The 17,884-nt window shown below is 45.9% G+C and overlaps 1 protein-coding gene across 6 annotated transcripts in view; it reads left to right on the top strand.

Annotated features, from left to right (window-relative positions):
• The window catches only part of SRGAP2 (SLIT-ROBO Rho GTPase activating protein 2), a 235,426-nt gene that overhangs the window by 178,158 nt on the left and 39,384 nt on the right, over positions 1–17,884 (top strand). For all 6 annotated transcript variants that reach the window (XM_025921150.2, XM_086693631.1, XM_025921151.2 and 3 more), the window contains exons 9-13: positions 128–229; positions 1,247–1,444; positions 10,480–10,564; positions 13,314–13,341; positions 15,027–15,051. In XM_025921150.2, coding sequence (XP_025776935.1) covers positions 128–229; positions 1,247–1,444; positions 10,480–10,564; positions 13,314–13,341; positions 15,027–15,051 — 438 coding nt within the window. The remainder of the gene's footprint in view (positions 1–127; positions 230–1,246; positions 1,445–10,479; positions 10,565–13,313; positions 13,342–15,026; positions 15,052–17,884) is intronic.

Raw genomic sequence — 17,884 nt, 5'->3', positions numbered from 1 at the left:
TGTTTTAACATAGAAACCGTGAGGCTTACGGCTTGAACATGAGTACTTTTATGAACAGTAATGGGACTCTGGAACCGCCAAAAGAACTGTGTCCTCTTCCTGACCTGGTATTGCTTTCTTTTGGCAGGCTTCCCAGCTCTGTGCCCAGCAGCCTGTCCAGAGCGAGCTGGTACAGAGATGCCAGCAACTGCAGTCTCGTCTGTCCACCCTGAAGATTGAGAACGAAGAGGTGAGTTTCCTGCTTAGGAGACTTGGAGCCACCCTCTGAGTTTCCCTGTTGAACCTCTTTCTTGCTGCCCATCTGGGAGCAGGTGGAAGGAGCATGCAGAGAATGTCCGGGCTGCCGCAAACATTTCCTAGCCAAATGTAGCCTTGGATTTTCCCCCCTGCTACATCCTGCCCTTGAACTCCAGGAAGTTGCTCTTGCATTGCCAAAGGTTGAGCTCTATTTTGAGCTTTGCAAAATGCTTTTTTTTCCCCCTCTACACATTTAATCAAAATGGCACTTGGCAGCTGTGTGAACAATATTGTGTCTCTGAAACCACCCCCTCATGCCTGGTTTTTTCCAGCATTTTCAAACAAACAGAGGCCTTTGACTTTGACACTTAAAACATCTCCATCGTCTTTGAAAAGGGGGACTTTCTTCTGGGCCCAGAGTACTTGCTTTCAACAGCTAGTTCAAAAGCATAGCGTGATTAATTATCCAGCTTCTTTCTTTTGTGCTCTCGTGACTTCTTACCTGGCATCTCAGTCAGTCAGGAAGATCAGGAAGGACTGGGGATGGGTCACTTCCTTGGCAAATGGGGAAACAAATTCACTGATTTGTTGAAACAGAACCTGGGGCGTTGCGGGACCAGGCCCGTCTCATATCTTAACTAGCTCTTTACATCATGGGGTTGGTTTGGGTTTGTTTTATTCTCTCCAGTAGCACTTCCATTATAGCCAAGAGCTAATATTAAATTTAAAAAGCAAACATTCACCAAAAGAGTTGGGTCAAATACATAGCATGAACGGGGGGGGGGGGGGGGGGTGGTTTTTAGGTCCTCACCCGAGAGAGGAGCACTGTATAGCCAATTCCGTGCAATGGCTCTCATTCACTCAGCGCTATCGGGTGGGAAATGGGGCTGCACCTCCCGACGGCAGCCCCTGTACCCTCCCGCCGCCCCTCCCACAGCTCCAAACTCCCCCATTACCTGCTCTTCCACAACCTGCCCCTCATGCAGTACGTTGCCCCTTGTCGCGGCAGGTAAAGAAGACAATGGAGGCCACTCTGCAGACCATCCAGGACATTGTGACCGTCGAGGATTTTGATGTGTCTGACTGCTTCCAGTACAGCAACTCTATGGAATCCGTCAAGTCCACGGTCTCAGAAACCTTCATGAGCAAGCCCAGCATCGCTAAAAGGAGAGCCAACCAGCAAGAGACCGAGCAGTTCTATTTCACGGTGAGGGGGTCAATGGCTCTTGAGGATCCCCTGCAGCTCACGGGGGGACTCGGAACGCAGAGTCCCTGTCAGGTGTTGAAAAGGTAGTCTTTGAATATCTTGATTTGGATGTGGGCATATTCAGAGACCATTCCTACACTTAAAGACATAGATATCTACAAGTTGAATGTGCCTAACAGGGACACCTCCCCTCCTCCCCAAGAGAAAGGTGCTCCCAAGTACACCGTCAGGAAGATTATTTTTTTAAAGCATTTTTAAAGCAGCTGGTAGGCTTCTGTTGGAAAGTTTCCTTCTCAGCTATAGAGTATCACAAAAGGAGGACTTCATTTCTTGGTTCTTGGGAACTACATCCAAATATTCTGGCCAGCACATATCTTGTTTTGTTTTGTTTTGTTTTAAGCCTATAATCTCTTGTAGGTGGTGCGATGACCTTATTTTATAATTTTTGTTGATGGGAAATTATCTTTCATAATGATGGCTAAAATTCAGAAGGACAGGTCATGTGCAGCATTGTTGGTTTGCAGGGAATTTCAAAACATTGTTATTTTATTATTTGTTATATCTCCCAGTCTTCTTTAAGACAAATAGACCCCATTTCCTTTAAGTAGTGTTAACAGCCCTTTGGAAGGTTGCTGGCTGGTCTTTGGTGCTGCTTTTTAATAATTAAGTTATTTTGAGCTTGCCAAGTAGGATTCATTGCCTGAGCTAAAATTTATTTTCTAATCTTCTGACAACCAAGAAAGGAGAAATTAAATTTGCAGATGTGAGATGAAATATAGGCAGTGAATATGCATACTGATTCTGAATGAGAGGAATTAACTTGTTTTTTAGTCAAGAAACACAGTCTGCATGCAGTAAATTGAATTTTTCCTCCAACTGGAACAATTTGTTTAATTCTTCTTTGAACACTGCCCTTTCTCCATTAAGAACACTAGTGATTTGCTATCTTTTCTAAAAAAAGAAATTTTTTTTACTTAGTTAAACTAAGAATTCTTTTGATTTTTTTTTTTAAATCCTGGAAAAGACTGTTGAAAAGGATTGATTGAACAGTATTGTTCTTTTAAAACAACTTTTTTCTTGTTATATGAAGCAAAGCATGGTTAAGATATAAATATAGAAACAAAAAAGAGCAAATAAAAATCATCCATAATCGTACTACCTTGAGATGACAGTATTAGGATATATTCCTTTCCTGTTTTTTTCTCTGGACAAGAAACATATATGTGAGTATGTATTTATAATTTATTACAAAAAAGGGGATACTGCTGTGCATATTGTTTTACAGTCTGCTTTCATTTAGCAAGTGATTAATATTTTTCTAATTCATTTCATCATAACATTCTTTAAATATATTTATGAGTAAAATACTAAAATCTACATAGGGACATAATGGAACAATGCTTTGGCTCATTCATTCATTTTTGTAAAATATTTAGCTAATGCTCCATAAATGCTGAATATTTATTATCCCCACAAGCATTATTAACTTCTTCATTAGTCATTATTGGATTACTCTTTGATAATTTATCAAGGGTCTTCAATGTGCCAGACACCGTGCTAACTAACATCAGGAAGGCCGAGGGTAGGAGGTGAAGAGGGGGATGATAGGATTGGCCGTCTGAAGGAAGAACTTTCGTTTTTGTTTCATATGTTTCCAAACAGTTATGATAGATTGATTTCGCAATCAAAAAAATAAAGTAAGAAATTAGCAACGCATACCTGCACAAATACATGAATGGCAACCAGGATGGATGGAGTTGGGGAAACCTTGCACACAAAGTGACTTTTGTGCTTGATCTCGGGGGATGAGTGAACCGGGCAGGGAGTCAAGAGGAGAATGGCCTTCCTTGAAGAGAGAGAGAGAGCAGTCTGTGCAAAGCATAAAGGCATACGAAGCCTGGGCTGGACAGGATGAGAACTTCTTGTCTATCATGACGGCTGTGTTGCCACCCCAAGCTTTCTTATCTCGGGAGGTTGTTGAACACTCTAGAGGCTTTTAATAATAGGATTGTTTAGCTGGTCTATCTGGACTGCTTAGATATAACACTCCTTAATGACCAAATTTCATTACATTGCAGAAGATTTCCATTTTTTTTTAATTAAATAAGGAATTTGGGACATAAAAATTTGTATTTGAGCCCGTCAGAATTAGTTTTTGGCTTTCAATGAAGCTATGACATGTGTATTCAAAGTTGACCTTCAGTAAGAGCAGGGACAACCATAGTCAAACAGGTGGCCTCACAAACCTTGCCCACCCATTCATCTCTGTCTGAATGCCCTTGATGTCCCCTAGCCCACTTCCCGTCTTTTGTGGCCAGAGCGCTACTTACCAAAATTGTGTGCAATTTCCTTGGCTAACAGAAACACTTTTTGTCTAGGCTTGGGTAATAATGGATTTACAAGAGAGTTCAGCATTTTTGTGACTGGGGCTTGGAATGCATCAAGTAATTCATTTCATGATAACAAGGCTTTTTGGGGGGTAGTGAAATGGACATTTAATAAAGGGGGTGCGTATCAACGTGGCTGCCTGCGCTTGCCAAAACGTACAAAGCCCGTGGACAGGCGTTTCCTAGTCTCTTGCCTTCACAAACGTTGCCCCTGGTTTTCTCTGGACCCTTGGAAAACATCAGAGGAACGCATTCTAGAAGCTCCCTTCTTTTGGAAAGTCGGGGGGCTGCTATGGGGCCATTCTCAGCTGTCATCAGATTGATCTGCCCAGATGACATCAATTGGAAGTTTGTAGCACGTCCTATAAAGGTCAGCTGTTTGCAGGAGTCCCAAGAAAATAAGCACGGAGTAGAAAAGCTTGAAGTGATTTTTAGAAAACATCTAACGAAAACCTTCTCAGCTGAAAGATTAAAAGAAAGAACCCAAATGCAGAGAAATTGGGTAGCTGTTCCAAGGGACTCAGCAAGGGCTAAAACTAGAACTCTGGTCACCTGGCCTCAGGCTGCTGGCTTTCTTCTCTACTCTCTGCTGAAGAGCTGAGGTGAAGGAAAGGCTCAGAAACATCCCAGCAGCTTTATCCCCTCTTTTGCTCTGAGTGAAGACATGTTTCCTGATCTGCTTCGGTTTGTGTCACTCATCTTTCATAACACACAATCCAGCAACGTCAACTTTTTATCCCATTCCTTTTTTTTACAGGGGTTGTTAAAAAAAATTTTTTTTAATTTAAAATGCAAAGAATTCAAAAGAACATACAGAAAAAGTCAAGCTTCTACCCATCTCTGACCCTCACTTCCTCTCTCCTCTGCCAGTGATTGAAATCAGTTTCTTCTGTGTCCTTCCAGAGGTAGCCTATGCATAGGCAACAACTGACATATCCTTTAATACAATAAAATTACATTAGAAATATCATGAAATCAGGGTGCCTGGGTGGCTCAGTTGGTTAAGCCTCCGACTTCAGCTCAGGTCATGATCTAATGGTTCTTGGGTTTGAGCCCCACATCGGGCTGTCTGCTGTCAGCACAAAGCCTGCTTCGGGTCCTCTGTCCCTTCTTCCTACCCCTCCCCTGCTCATTCTCTCTCTCAAAGATAAATAAACATTAAAAATATTTTTTTAAAAAAAGAAATACCATGAAATCAAATAAGGAGAATACAAAAAGAGGTACTATATCACTTGGGGTGCCGTGGCTCAGTTGGTTAAGTGTCCAACTCTTGATATCAGCTCAGGTCATGATCTCATGATCTCATGGTTCGTGGGATTGAGTCCCACGTCTGGGTCTGTGCTGACAGGGAGGAGCCTGCTTGGGATTCTCTCTCTCTCCCTCTTTTTGCCCCTCCCCCTCATCTCAAAATAAATAAGTAAACATTTTTTAAAAAGGAAGTATACCACTCATACTGTTCTTCACTTTCCTTTTTTCACTTAATTTTTGTTTTTTTGGATATTCTTTTCATATTAGTCCAAAGACATCTACCTCCTTTTTAATTTTTTATGTATTTATTTTTTAATGCTTATTTATTTTTGAGAGAGAGAGAGAGAGAGAGAGAGAGAGAGAAAGCACAAGTGGGGAGGTACAGAGAGAGGGGGAGACAGAGAATCCCAAGCAGGCTCCCCGCTGTCAGCACAGAGCCCTTTGCGGGGCTCGAACTCACAAACATGATCTTATGACCTGAGCCAAAACGAAGAGTCAGCCCCTTAACTGACTGAACCACCCAGGCACCCCTGCCTTCTTTTTTAATTGCTACACAGAATTCCATTATATGAATGGATGTACCATCATTTAACCAATTCCCTGCCAATTCTCGTGGGTTGTGATGCTCTCTGTTTAGCTGAGGACTGTCAAAGCCTATAAGGCTGGCATTTCTCCTAAGTATTTCCTTGTACGGGGGTTAGAGTATGGGGTTTTGGTGTAGGGGATGGAGTAAAGAAGGAGTTAAAGTTCACGGCTGATAAAATGAACAAAGATAGACTGCCTGAATTCTTGGGGACAGAGTTGGTAAGGTAGTAGGAGAGGAGATGCACCTTGGCCATCTAGATCCCTAGATTTGATGTGGTCCAAGATCTTTTTTGATCTTTTTTTTTTTTTAATGTTTATTTATTTACTTTTGAGAGAGAGCACATGAGAGCAGGGAAGGGGCAGAGAGGAGGAGAGAATCCCAAGCAGGCTTCACACTGTCAGCACAGAGCCTGACACGGGTCTCGATCTCACGACTGTGATCAGGATCTGAACCAATATCAGGAGTCGGACGCTTAGTCAACTGAGCCACCCAGGTGCCCCGAAGATCCTTTTTGATCTTGATATTCTCCTGCAGGCACTCAGGAAATGCGTGCTAAGTCGGTACCTACTTAGCCCCTGCCCTGTCAATTAAAGTGGGAGATGTGCTCCTGTTTACAGGTTTGCTGTGTTACATATTCTGACAGCTGTTTCCTGCTTTAAAAATTGACAGAGAGGAGAGAAATGTCAGTGTGCCTGGATGGTGGGGAGGCAGCCACCCCACAATGACATTTGTGTCTCTCTGCATGGGGCTCGGTAGACACAGTTCATTCTTCCCACCCACCCCACTCCTTTGCAGCAGGTGGACACTTCACATAGATTAAATCCAAGGCATAACAAGGTCCGTGAGTTTTATACTGCCATCGTATTAAAGGGAAGAGGTATTTTAAGTTAAATTTGAAAAGCATTCTAGTGCCTCTTTCTTTCTTTTTCCTTTCCTTTTTGTTTTTGTTGTTGTTGTTGTTGTTGTTGTTGTTGTTGTTTGTTTGTTTTTAAGGCCAGAAACCAGTTGTCTTATGGGTTAGCACAAAGCAAAGAAGTTGAGGGAGGACTGTTTTTAGGTTATCTGAGCAGGTGAGTCAGGTACAAGGAATACTGTTGACTGCTGGCTGGTTGGCTGGACCTTATGCTAATAATCACGGGCATGCTTGTTTTCCTATTTCATCTTCAAACAACCTTGGGAAAAAATAAATTATTATCCCCATTTTTCAGATGGGGAAACTAAGACACTGGGGGTTAAGTGACTTGCCCAAGGTAAGCAGTGGGACAACAATATCCCAACTAGACTCTTTCATTTTACTACGACAAAAATGTCTGTCAGGGAGGAAGGGCTCAGAAAGAAAAACTGTTACATTAATACTTTTCAGTAAATAAAACTCATCGCTGACCGGTAATAACCAGTTAGGAATTATTAAGAAATAAATTAATGAGACCGTAAAAACTGAATTGAAGGCTTACAGTGGCAAATGAAACCAAACCACCCAAAAGACTGTTTGTCTTTTCTCTTTCTTGTCTTTTCTCCTCTATCAATGAAAATCGAAGGTTAGTGACTTTACTTTTGGATATTTGGGGAGGGGAGCAAGGTGCAGGGGAAGGAGTGAAAGAAATGAATTACCTGTGTTGGAACATACTTTAAATAAGGAAAGTGACCCTTATTGTCCAAAGAAGGGATTTTGAGATTATGCATAACAGTTCTTTTCGTGGCCTTCTGGTCTCCAGAAGTCATCAAAAAGCCACTTATGCCTGGGGCACCTGGGTGGTTCAGTCAGTTAAGCATCAGACTCTCGGTTTCAGCTCAGGTCATGATCTCACGGTTTCATGAGTTCGAGCCCCACGTTGGGCTCTGTGCTGATGGTTCAGAGCCTGCTTGGGATTCTCTCTCTTCTCCCTCTCTCTCTGCCCCTCCGCCATTCACGCTGCCTCTGTGTCTCTCTAAATAAATAAATAAACTTAAAAAAAAAAAAAAAAAGGCACTTATGCCTTCCTTGCCTTCAGCTGCCTTGGCTCCTTTCTCTGTGTGTCCGGTCAGCAACTGAAGTCTTCTGCCAGCAAGTACAGATTATTTCTCCCAGCTTCTGTTCCATACAGACGAGTGCTAACTAACATGGGGGACAGGGAGGTGACAAATAATGTGTCCGTGAACTCTGGGATGACTTTACCCTGCCATCCCCGGCTTAGCCAGATGGAAAACTTCCAACCGTCATTTCCACCATTAGGGATGCAGATCAACCTCAACATAGTTTTTGATCCTGCAGGATTTCATGGGACCTGAAGAGGTAATCCATCATATGGCTTTATCAGATTGTTATTTGTTTTAATGGTTCACCAAGTGACAGCCAGAGTTAACTCTCAGACTGTGACATGAGTGAGAAAATGATTTCCAAAATCACAAGTAGAAATAAGAGTGAGAGGAAAGTGCATCCATCTCCTTGCGAATTTTGGCTGTTTTCTGAGCAGTCTGGGCTTGTTTTAAGGGTTACAATTATTGGGGAATTTTTCCTCATTAGGAAACCTTGAGAGTCTCCTGGGATAAGCTTCCAAAGAGGGGCCTTTGAGGGTTCAGATGTTAGCATTGGCTGTTTCCTGCAGGTTCTTCACCTCTGGGCCCTGCAGTCCTGTTCCCAGCCTCACAGTTAGGCGCTGCTTGGGGATTAGGCTATCACCCAGGGAAGACTGACAGCAGGTGAGCTGACAGCTGGAACAGATGGAAAGGGGAAGGTGACAAGGGAGCCTGTTCTCGTGCACATGTTCTCGTGCAAAGGCACAAAGGAGCTGAGGAAACAGGTCATGGGTGAAGCAACAGAAATGATTTGGCATAGGGTTTGTTTTTGTTTGTTTTATACTTCATTTAGAGAGGAGGGGCACACTTGGGGGCTTGCATTGTGACCTCTGAGGAAGGTTCTAGCAGAGGAGAGTGAGGCTCTTCATTTCTTTACTCCTTCTTCAAGCATTTATTGGTGTCCATTATCTACTGGGTGCGGTAGTAAGCATCAGGGATTGCAAAGAATGATGACGTTGACCCCAGGGAACGGGCAGTCTGGGGAGAAAGACCCCTGAGTGAGAAGCCCTCTGGACCAGGGCTGTGTGAGATTCGCAAAGGCACACGCAGGGGCATCCCGGTGAGCATCCCCGGTGAGGATGTGCCTCCCAGAGAAAGCAGGGTTTTATTCTTTGTTTCTACATGAGAAAGAGAGAGAGAAGAAATCGACACTCTTGGTGAAAAGTTTACACTGTACAGAGAGGTACAGAGTAAAAGTAACTCACATTTTTTTCACGTTTTTTTTTCTGCTTTCATCCTAAGTGGTAATAGCCCTAAAATGAGAGGCTTGATGTAGAATTATACTTTTCGTTTAATACCTTGAAAGGACAGAAGTATTATGATTTAAAATATGTTATGTTACCCCCTCTGCTGTGTCATGTATCGCCAGTGAGTCGCTCAGGGATCATACTCAGGGAAACATTGGCATCTCTCCTCTGAGTGTAGACAGGGGCAGATGACCCCTGACCCTGCAGATGAGCCATGGCAGCAGGAGACAGCCGAGGCCAACGGTGGGCCCCGTGCGCGGCTGCAGGTTAGAGTAGAAAGATGCCGCGTTAAGACTCCGAAGGCCTGGCACTACCACTTCCTGGCTGGCCGTGACCTGCAGTTCAACGCCCGCCTCCCACGATCAGCTTATCGGTAACAAGGGAACAACGATGTCCTCCCCAGTGTGCTCTGCAGAGTTCCTGTGCAGGGCAAGGGAGAGAGTGTGTGCTAACGGGCTCCGAAACCCCTTGAATTGCTCCACACGTATAAAGAGTTAATACCGCGAAGTTTTGTTGGGCTTCCCCTTCCGCTGCGCGCCCTAATGCCCGGATCGTGCGCCACCGTGATGGTTGAGCACACGCGCGGAATCGTCACACCACGTGTGTCTGAATACTGGCTCCACCCCTCACTCCCAGTTTGACCTTGAGCAACCTGTTTAATCTCTCCAAATCTTGGTGCCCTCATCCGTAAAATGGGGACGGTGATAATCATAGCTCATAGGGTTGTTTGGAAGCTCTGATGAATTGTCCAGGGAAATAGAGTCGCTCCCCGAGCAGACGAGGGTGGAGAGAGGTCAGATCAGAAACTCCAGCACAGCAATTGCATTTTGATGGTTAGAGCAGATGGAAGCGCATTTCCAGAACCTCCTGTTGTGTTTGGAAGTGCCGGTATGTGTATATACGGGTGGGGGTGGTATAGCCCCTCTCCCCGAAAGCTCAGAAACCTCAAGCTCCCCACAAAGACTCCCTGCAGAATAGAGGAGGAAGCTGATTAAGGGATGGCGGAGACAAAGATGCTCTGCTTGCTGGCTTGCAGCTCAGGCAGGGGCTGAGCCTGCCCTTGGCATTGCTCCTGATGTGTTGGAATGCACCCTGGGAGGGGCCAGGGTGGGGCTGGACGTCCGTGCAGGTGACAAGTGGCAGGTGTGTGTCCTCACACCAAGAGGATCTGGGCTCAGTGAGTCTATCCACCCCACCCCCAACCCCCTGTTCTTCTTCAATGGAACTGAGATGGCTGAGGGGCTCTAAGAGCCAGTTTCTTACACTAGCCAATGCGGGGCTGGCCCCCAGGAAAACACAAACTGGGATACTCGTCTGCCGTGGAAATCAGCAGCTGTCCAGATGCTCAGGGCCTTAAAGAGATAAAAAAGGAACCTAGTAGAAACTGGGTCAGAAACCAAATGCCCTCCTATAAAAAGGGAATTGTACAGCTGAGCATCTGGGTTGTTGTTGTTGTTGTTTGTTTTTTTTTCTCTTCAGGAGTCTGATTGCTTTTCTCCTCCTCCCTTATAGAAAATGAAGGAGTACCTGGAGGGCAGGAACCTCATCACCAAGCTCCAAGCCAAGCACGACCTTCTCCAGAAAACCCTGGGAGAAAGTGAGTATGGGAATTCTGCTGGAGGTTTGGCAATGGGCGGGGGAAGGCTCAGTCCTGAGCCTCCCCCACTAAGCCCTGTGGGCCTGATCTTGTTATACGAATGCATTTCTTTTCCTAGCCTGTTTGATGTGAAGCACACAGCCCCAGTGACTGCTTGAGTAATGGGAGAAGGCCAGTGCTTAATGAAGCACTAATGTGCATCATCTATTTGTTTAAATGGAGCGTGCCTGCTCTCCACCCTGTCCGCCTTCTCTGCCACGGCTGGGGGAAAGGGCTGATGGGTTACTTGCTCTCCAGACGCTTTGTTAAAACTCTCAGCTCCTCTGTAGCAGGACTGAGGCTGCGGCAGGAAGGCAGGGACAGTAGGATGAGAACGCATCTGCTCTGAGGAGAGGAGAGGCTGCTCAAAGGCAGGAGGGACCCACAGTCTGCCGCTTTCTGTAGCATCCGGTTAGGGCATCGGTTTCCTTCTGCTTTGGAGGGTCCTGGTGCGAAGGGGCAGCCCTCTCTGCCTCAGCCACGCAGAGGCCATGATACTGAATGGCCTGTCTCGTCCACGAATCAAGGATGATTTTAACCAGACCCTGGAAAGTAGCAAAGCAGAGAACTGGACTGGCACTCTGGACTTTCTCTCCTCAGCTGTCAAACAGAAGGCGAAGGTTGAAAGAGAAGCTTCCCTGGGGTTTTGGGCACCCTGCCCGGGTCCTGCCTAGCTCTCAGCATCCTGTGATTCATGGGATTCCCAGGTTGGGGATGCCTCTGAATACCCGGCCCCTCCTCCCCACCCTGCACATCTTGTCACTTAAAATGGGACCAGGAAGCTACAGGCAGTATGTGGTAACACCAGCGAACGGCGAAATTGCACAAGGGTCTAACATTTTAAAACAAATTCTTGAGCGCTCTTCAGACAAATTGCAGAGTGTAGAAAAGCATATGGCGCTCATTGGCTCATCAGCCTCAGGAATCAGAGCTACACTTTTCATACCAGAGCCTCCCACCCATCATTCTGGCCTTGTCCTCCTCCTGCACTGGACGGTTCCCCCAGGTGATGAATTCTTTTTATCTCTGATATCTTTGATCTTGTGATTGTAAAGGCATTTTCTTTTATGTAAAGAATGCCTGTTAGGTAACTTCTGTTCTCTTTCCTCCCCGCCACCCAAGGGACTCAGGCTAAAACAGGTTTGGGCACTGAGATCTCGGCTTCACTTATAGAAAATCATTACTTTGGGGTTATCAGATTGCTTCGTAGAGAATCAGAGGAAAGAAAGCCCAGAACTATTTGAAGCGAGTTAGAACCACGATTTCTTTTTTGCTAAAATAATCCAAGCTAGCCCATAAATGAGATAGGGAGCAGGACCTTGGGAATGTGTGTGTGTGAGAAAGAGAGTGTGTGTGAATGGGTTTGCGCACACACACACACACACACACACACACGCCAGATTTGCTACTGTGGAGGGGCAAAGGTTGGTGACCATTCGTTAGCGCTGCAAATTGCCTCCATCTAAAGATGACAAGTTCTAGCAATAAGGAAACAGTAGCTGCAGACCTTCCTGTGTGCAAGTCTTCATGTCCCTGCCTTCTGAATGTATTTGTCACCATAATGCAAGAGCTCCTTGTTCTTGCCACAGAGGGATAATTGATGTGTATGAATATTCCAGAATGGAAATGGGACAGATGTTGAAAATAATGGCTCAGAATAATATTTTTGCAGATGAAAGCTGAGCCTTTAGTAATGAGAGGCTGTTGGGGGTGGGGGAGGATGTTGCTCAGGATGAGCGAAGTGTAATCAACAATTAGCAACCTTTAAAGGCAAGAGAAAGCCTTGCCCTCCCCCAGTCCTTGGAGCTGTTTTTCCAGGAGCATGGATGATGATCTCCCCCAGCTCAGCACCTGCTTGGGGCGTCCCTGGTTTAGCAAGCGTACGTCTAATACAGACCATGCTTGGTTAACTGTGGGTCCAAAGAAGGCAAATAGATTACATCATGGCCCATGTGCCTAGGCACATGTATTTTTTAAAAATAGAAGAATTCTTCTCATGAACTTTAAGATATTCATTTTTTTAAAGTTGGCTGTGACCCATTACACTTGAAATTAGGGCCTGCTCTTGGATTGAGAACCACAGTTTGACAGCAATTAAATCTCATTTCCCCTTGCCACCCCAGCCCAACCTAAGAGAATTTCATATGAATCTAAAACTAGAACGTCTTTATCTTCTCCCTCTTCCCCCCAAACAATTCTTCCTTCCTTCTTCCCTTGCCGCCCTCACCGTGTGTGTGCGTGCGCGCGCGCGCGTGTGTGTGTGTGTGTGCGCGCGCATGCGCGTGCTCCTTACTCAGGAGCAAGCAAGCCCCTCCCTTCCTCCTCCCACACACACCCACACACTCAGAAGAGAAGCTAGATTTCACCTCTGGGAAGGCTTCTAGTAATCTGTTCTTTAAAATATGATCCGCCTTGCTATTGTTTCCCTACAGCCACCCCTGTTTTCCCTTTGGGAAGCAGGGTTGGCACCCCTAGGCTTTAGGGACATACCAGCAGCACCGGGAACAAGCATTAGAAACAGCACTTGCCCAGGAAGAGGCTCTGGGCATTTGTCTTCTTTTTTTGCCCAGAAGGCCAGTCATGATGCTCAGTGATGCTGGCAGCTCTCAGGGAAGACGGGCAGAGCATTTCAGGTGACTGCTGGCAGCAGGTCTTCCACTCTGGCCCTTTCTGCTTCAACATGAGCTTTTTGCCTTTGTCTTTCCAACAGGTCAGCGGACAGACTGCAGTCTGGCCAGGTAGGTGTGGCCCGGGGCAACCCTGGGAAAGGATAAAGAGAGGCCCGTGGGGTAGAGCCATCCCCGGGAAAGAGGGGAAAGAGGGGAAAGAGCTGGGGAGTTCAAGTGCAAAGGCTTTGGATGACTCTGCAAAGGAAGGGACTAGGGCGGGGATTGCTTCCTTCCCTTCGCCTTGCTGACCCCATCTGGCCTCAAGTGGAAATGGGGTCTGTGGTGACTCGGGGAGAGAGCTGAGAGGAACGGAATAAAGGAGTTCTCATTCGCTGAAGTACTTCCCAAGACTCCCCAAAGCCACTGCTTTTGCGAGGAAAAGAAGTGTTCGACTCTGGAGGGTCCTGGTAACCTAACCTTAGCTGCTAGACTTCAGCATGTGGTTTGGGGGAAGTCTCTGACCCAGAGAAGGAAGATCAGAAGATAGCATTTGATCTGAGATCGTATGCATGGAAAAGATGACAGCCCCTAATTAGTGACTGTTGCTGGATAATGAAATACTACATCGCACTGGCTTGCCAAGCAGCATTGGTAGAAATCCTTGCCTGTTGTACAAGTATGCAACCCTCCCAATCTGTCCCCACCTTCCCCTCCCTCCGCGACCCCAGCCAAATATTTTCCCTCCCAGTCATGTAGCTGCTATGAGAAAACTCGTGAGCTGGCGGAGAGCAAGGCGTTCAGCCAGCCAGCTGTTCTCAGATGCCTAAAAATGTGCTGATTTAACCAGGGAAAGAGCTTTAATGGGCTGGACTCCTTAGAGACCCTGGGTTAGCCCATTATATCAACCACTTGTATCTGCCAACACACACACAATAATCATGAGGCCATTTACAATTACAGGCTCATTATTTAGAAATAGCTTCATTTGGCTTTCATCGTTTTGTCATTGTGGATTACAGTAAAGATCTCATTAGTACACCAGTCTTGTTGACTGGAGGGAACCAGGATCATGGAATTTCATAGGATATATCTTCTTGGTGATAGAGTCTTCATGTAAGTTCACCTGAAGTCCCGTATCTGTGGAAAACTGTATGGGAGTGAAAAAAAAAAAAAAAAAAAAAAAAAGCTGAGTTGAATTCCCTTAGGCTGTGTGACCTTGGGCTGCTCTCTTCTCCCCTTCAAAGTCCAGTTCCCTCATCTATAAGACAAGAAAGAATGTTCCACTAAACCCAAGGAGCTCTATGATTCCAAAGAGGTTCCTCTAGAGCGGCCTGGTGGAAGGGGGAGAGGGAGCCCAGCAGCCAGGCTCTGGGCCTTACTTACCTTCACTAAAGGCAGGGCAGCGCTGTTCTCCATGCTTGGGGGATTGTGTCTGAGTCCGATTCCCTGGGATAAGAGTTTGAAAGGCATCCACCTGAAGGATCGCCAAGGTTCCTTCCAGTCTGGCTGCTCTGTCCTTTAAACTCCAGGAAAATTGCTCCTTAAGGATTTCCAAAAGAACGAAAACTGTGACTTCCTTTGGTGTTTACTAGTGTCTCCTTGCAGACAAAGAGATAATCTTATTGTCTAACCCAAGTATATTTTAGTCCCTCCTATTCTAGTTTTGAATGGTGGAAGAGAGTAAGTGCAGAGATCTCCAGGGTTCTGGGACTGCGACTGAGCTGAACAATGTGACTTCCTTCACTAATCCCATTTCCCTTTTTTTCTCCCCGTTGCTCGTTCGGTCCTGTCTGATTTGGCGGGGTCAACCACAGGCGTAGCTCAACCGTGAGGAAGCAGGTAAGGGCCCAGCAAGAGCCAGGCTGGTCGGGTGAGAAGATGGTTATGTTCCATAGACATTTATGGAAGCCTACTGTGGGCAGGGCAGACACTTTCCTGACTTCCTGCCTGCGTTTGGAATGTACCATTCAGTCACAGTACATTTACCATTATGGCAAACTTCATTGACTTTGCTTGTTTAACTGCAGCGGCCGTGGCCTTTCTGACTTGTTCCTCCCCTCTCTAGTCGTGCACCCTCCTCCTTGCTAGAGATGTGGTTGGACTGTGGCAGATCGTGCCAGAACTGCCCGCGGTGTCACTGCTCTAGGAAACCGCGGAAGAGGCCTCACGCCTTGTACATAAGTTCCACATGGGAGCAGCTCGCGGCAGCTAATCACCTCGAGTGGACACTCTGGCTTTAAGTGTGCGGATTTTTGTTTGTTTTTTTCTGGTGGTGTGGTCATCCTAGATGTATTTCTTAGACATGCTAAAGATGCAAAGATGAGTCTGATCTGAAGACGATCGGGAAATTGATGTTGAACCCCATGCTGGTTGGCATGATTTTCAGTGTTGTATTCAAATCTGATGCTGGGCAGACAGCTCTCATTACCCATATCAGGGCAGGCTCTTTGGAAGGCAGGGACTGGGTAATGCACATCAGTGGATAATCTAAACAGCACTGTGTTTGTGTGTGTAAAAAAAAAAAATTAATTGAAGTAGTTTTATGGCGAGTTGCTAAAATGATTTTGTGTCCCCTAAGCTCATACCAGCTATGTGGCAGGCAGTTAACAGGGAGGAGGTGGAGAGAGCTCCGAATGTCTTTTTGTCTACTCAGGGGAAAACTGATCCAGGCTTTAAAAAATCATTTTAGGTAATTCACAGCGGCTGTAGCCACAGGGAGATAATCGAATGTAGAGGGCACATGGCTTCTGTTGTGGCAGCGGCCCCGACACGGTCTTCAGCCCGTCTGGCTGCTTCAGCTAACCGGGCAGTCCAGGGACACTCGGCTGACATGGCTCTCGCTTGTCTTAGCTTTGCCGTCACTATTTCTTTTTCCCCTTCTCTGCTTTGGATCTCATTATAATGAGACCACCATCACATATAATTATACATGTTTTAATTTATAAAAATTTCATCGCATCTGTCCTTCCTCTGGTTCCTCTATTTCTTTCTTCTGCCCTTTCTCCCATAATTTCATTTAAACCCAGAGAAGCATGGAGTGCCTCCCAGGGATGATCTATTGCATGTAAAAATTAATAGGTGGGTATCTTAAGAGGGAGCCAGCTTTTTTTCCCTTCAACACTAAGAACAGGGTTGAACTGAACATTTGTTCCTTTCAGTTCCTGGGCTGAAACCAGGCCTCCTGCATCTAGACGGAGCATAGGTGCAAGAGCCTCCCAGGCTCCACTCTGGCCACCGGAGTGCCAGAGACCGCAGTTTGGCAGGCAGTAGGCGGCCCTGGTCGAGCTCACCGTCAGAGGGGAGCAGCGCCCATCTGGTTTGCATCCTGCTGCGTCTAAGCAGTTGCAGGCAAAGCGCGTTGCCTGCTCCTAGATTTGCGTAAGAGCCCGGGATGCACCCAAAAACCCCAATCAAATAAAGACCTTGTTTTCTTTCTGCTGCCCCAGTTTCTCTCCAGCAGCTCCAGCAGATCTAATGGTGGATCGGTGAAGAGTTTTTCCTACGATGGGCAGGCAGGGAAATAGTAATTGGGAAGATGAGTAGCCTTGTGTAAGGAAATAAATAATTGGTTGTTTATGGCAAGTCAGCCAAACAAGAGGAAGAATCTGGTAGCTTTTGTTTTTGAGGATCCCTAATGGGTTCCAGTCATTTTTGACCCTAGCAAAGCCTAGGTTCAAACCATCCCAGCCTTTTCTGCCTCAACCGCCACTTCTAAGCTTTGTCTGCTACCCTCAAGCCCAGCATTTCTCTTTCTCATCGATTCTGACTCTTCTTTGCTTGTCCATCTTTCCCCTTGCCTCTAAATGTAGGCATGATCCCAAGGGTTGGTCCTGTTTTGACTTCTTTTTGTATTCTTTCCCTTGTTGGCTTTGTTCCCTTGGACGAACCTTTCTCTCCTTCCCCGAGTGTCCATTGTTCTGAGTCTTTGAATCTAATCTCGAACTGATTGGCTGGGTATCCACTTGAGAGTTGAGATGGCGCCTCCTCCCTACCATGGTCTAACTTCTAGCACATTCCCCAACTTGTCTACTTCCCGTGATGGGGGGCCTCCATTCTTCACAGTCCTGAAACCCCAAATATTATCTTTGATGCCTCTTTCTTTCCCATCACCCACATCTACTCAGTTGTGTCGACTTGTATTTTCTCCCTTGGTAAGAACGGAAATCTAACAATGTAACAGATCAGTACTCAGCAAAAATCCGAACTCTCTCGCTCATGAGAAATTATGCCAGACAATGACATGTTTAGGCGCTCTCTGGCCACCTTCCTGATTGTTTTCTCCTGCTGATCCTGGAACCCCTGCTTAACCATCTTTTCCAAATTGTGCCTGTTACCTTTCTCCTTCCACCTTTGGTTTAAAGATCCCTAATCTGATTGAATGGAGATTTGGCCCAATTGTCTTTAAAGGCCCCTTCCCACCCTAGGATTATGCCACCAAAAATATTGTGAACTAAAGAATTAAATGGACATCGATTCTAACATTGCAGGAGGGAAGGAGAGAGGAAGAAAGGGAGAGATGGACACAGAATAAGGACACATATGGACACTGCATGGTCAGCTGTTTGCAAACTCAATGGTGAAGTGAGGGTCTTTGGGGCCCCATAGGAGCACACAGGCACACCCTGGGGGAATGAATTCACTCAGAGCTCAGAAACCTTACAAGGAGAGGGGA

Source organism: Puma concolor, chromosome E4 (assembly GCF_028749965.1).
Source record: "Puma concolor isolate L17-30 chromosome E4, mPumCon1.1.hap2, whole genome shotgun sequence".
Lineage (NCBI taxonomy): Eukaryota > Metazoa > Chordata > Mammalia > Carnivora > Felidae > Puma > Puma concolor.
This window is presented reverse-complemented; position numbering and strand designations above follow the sequence as displayed.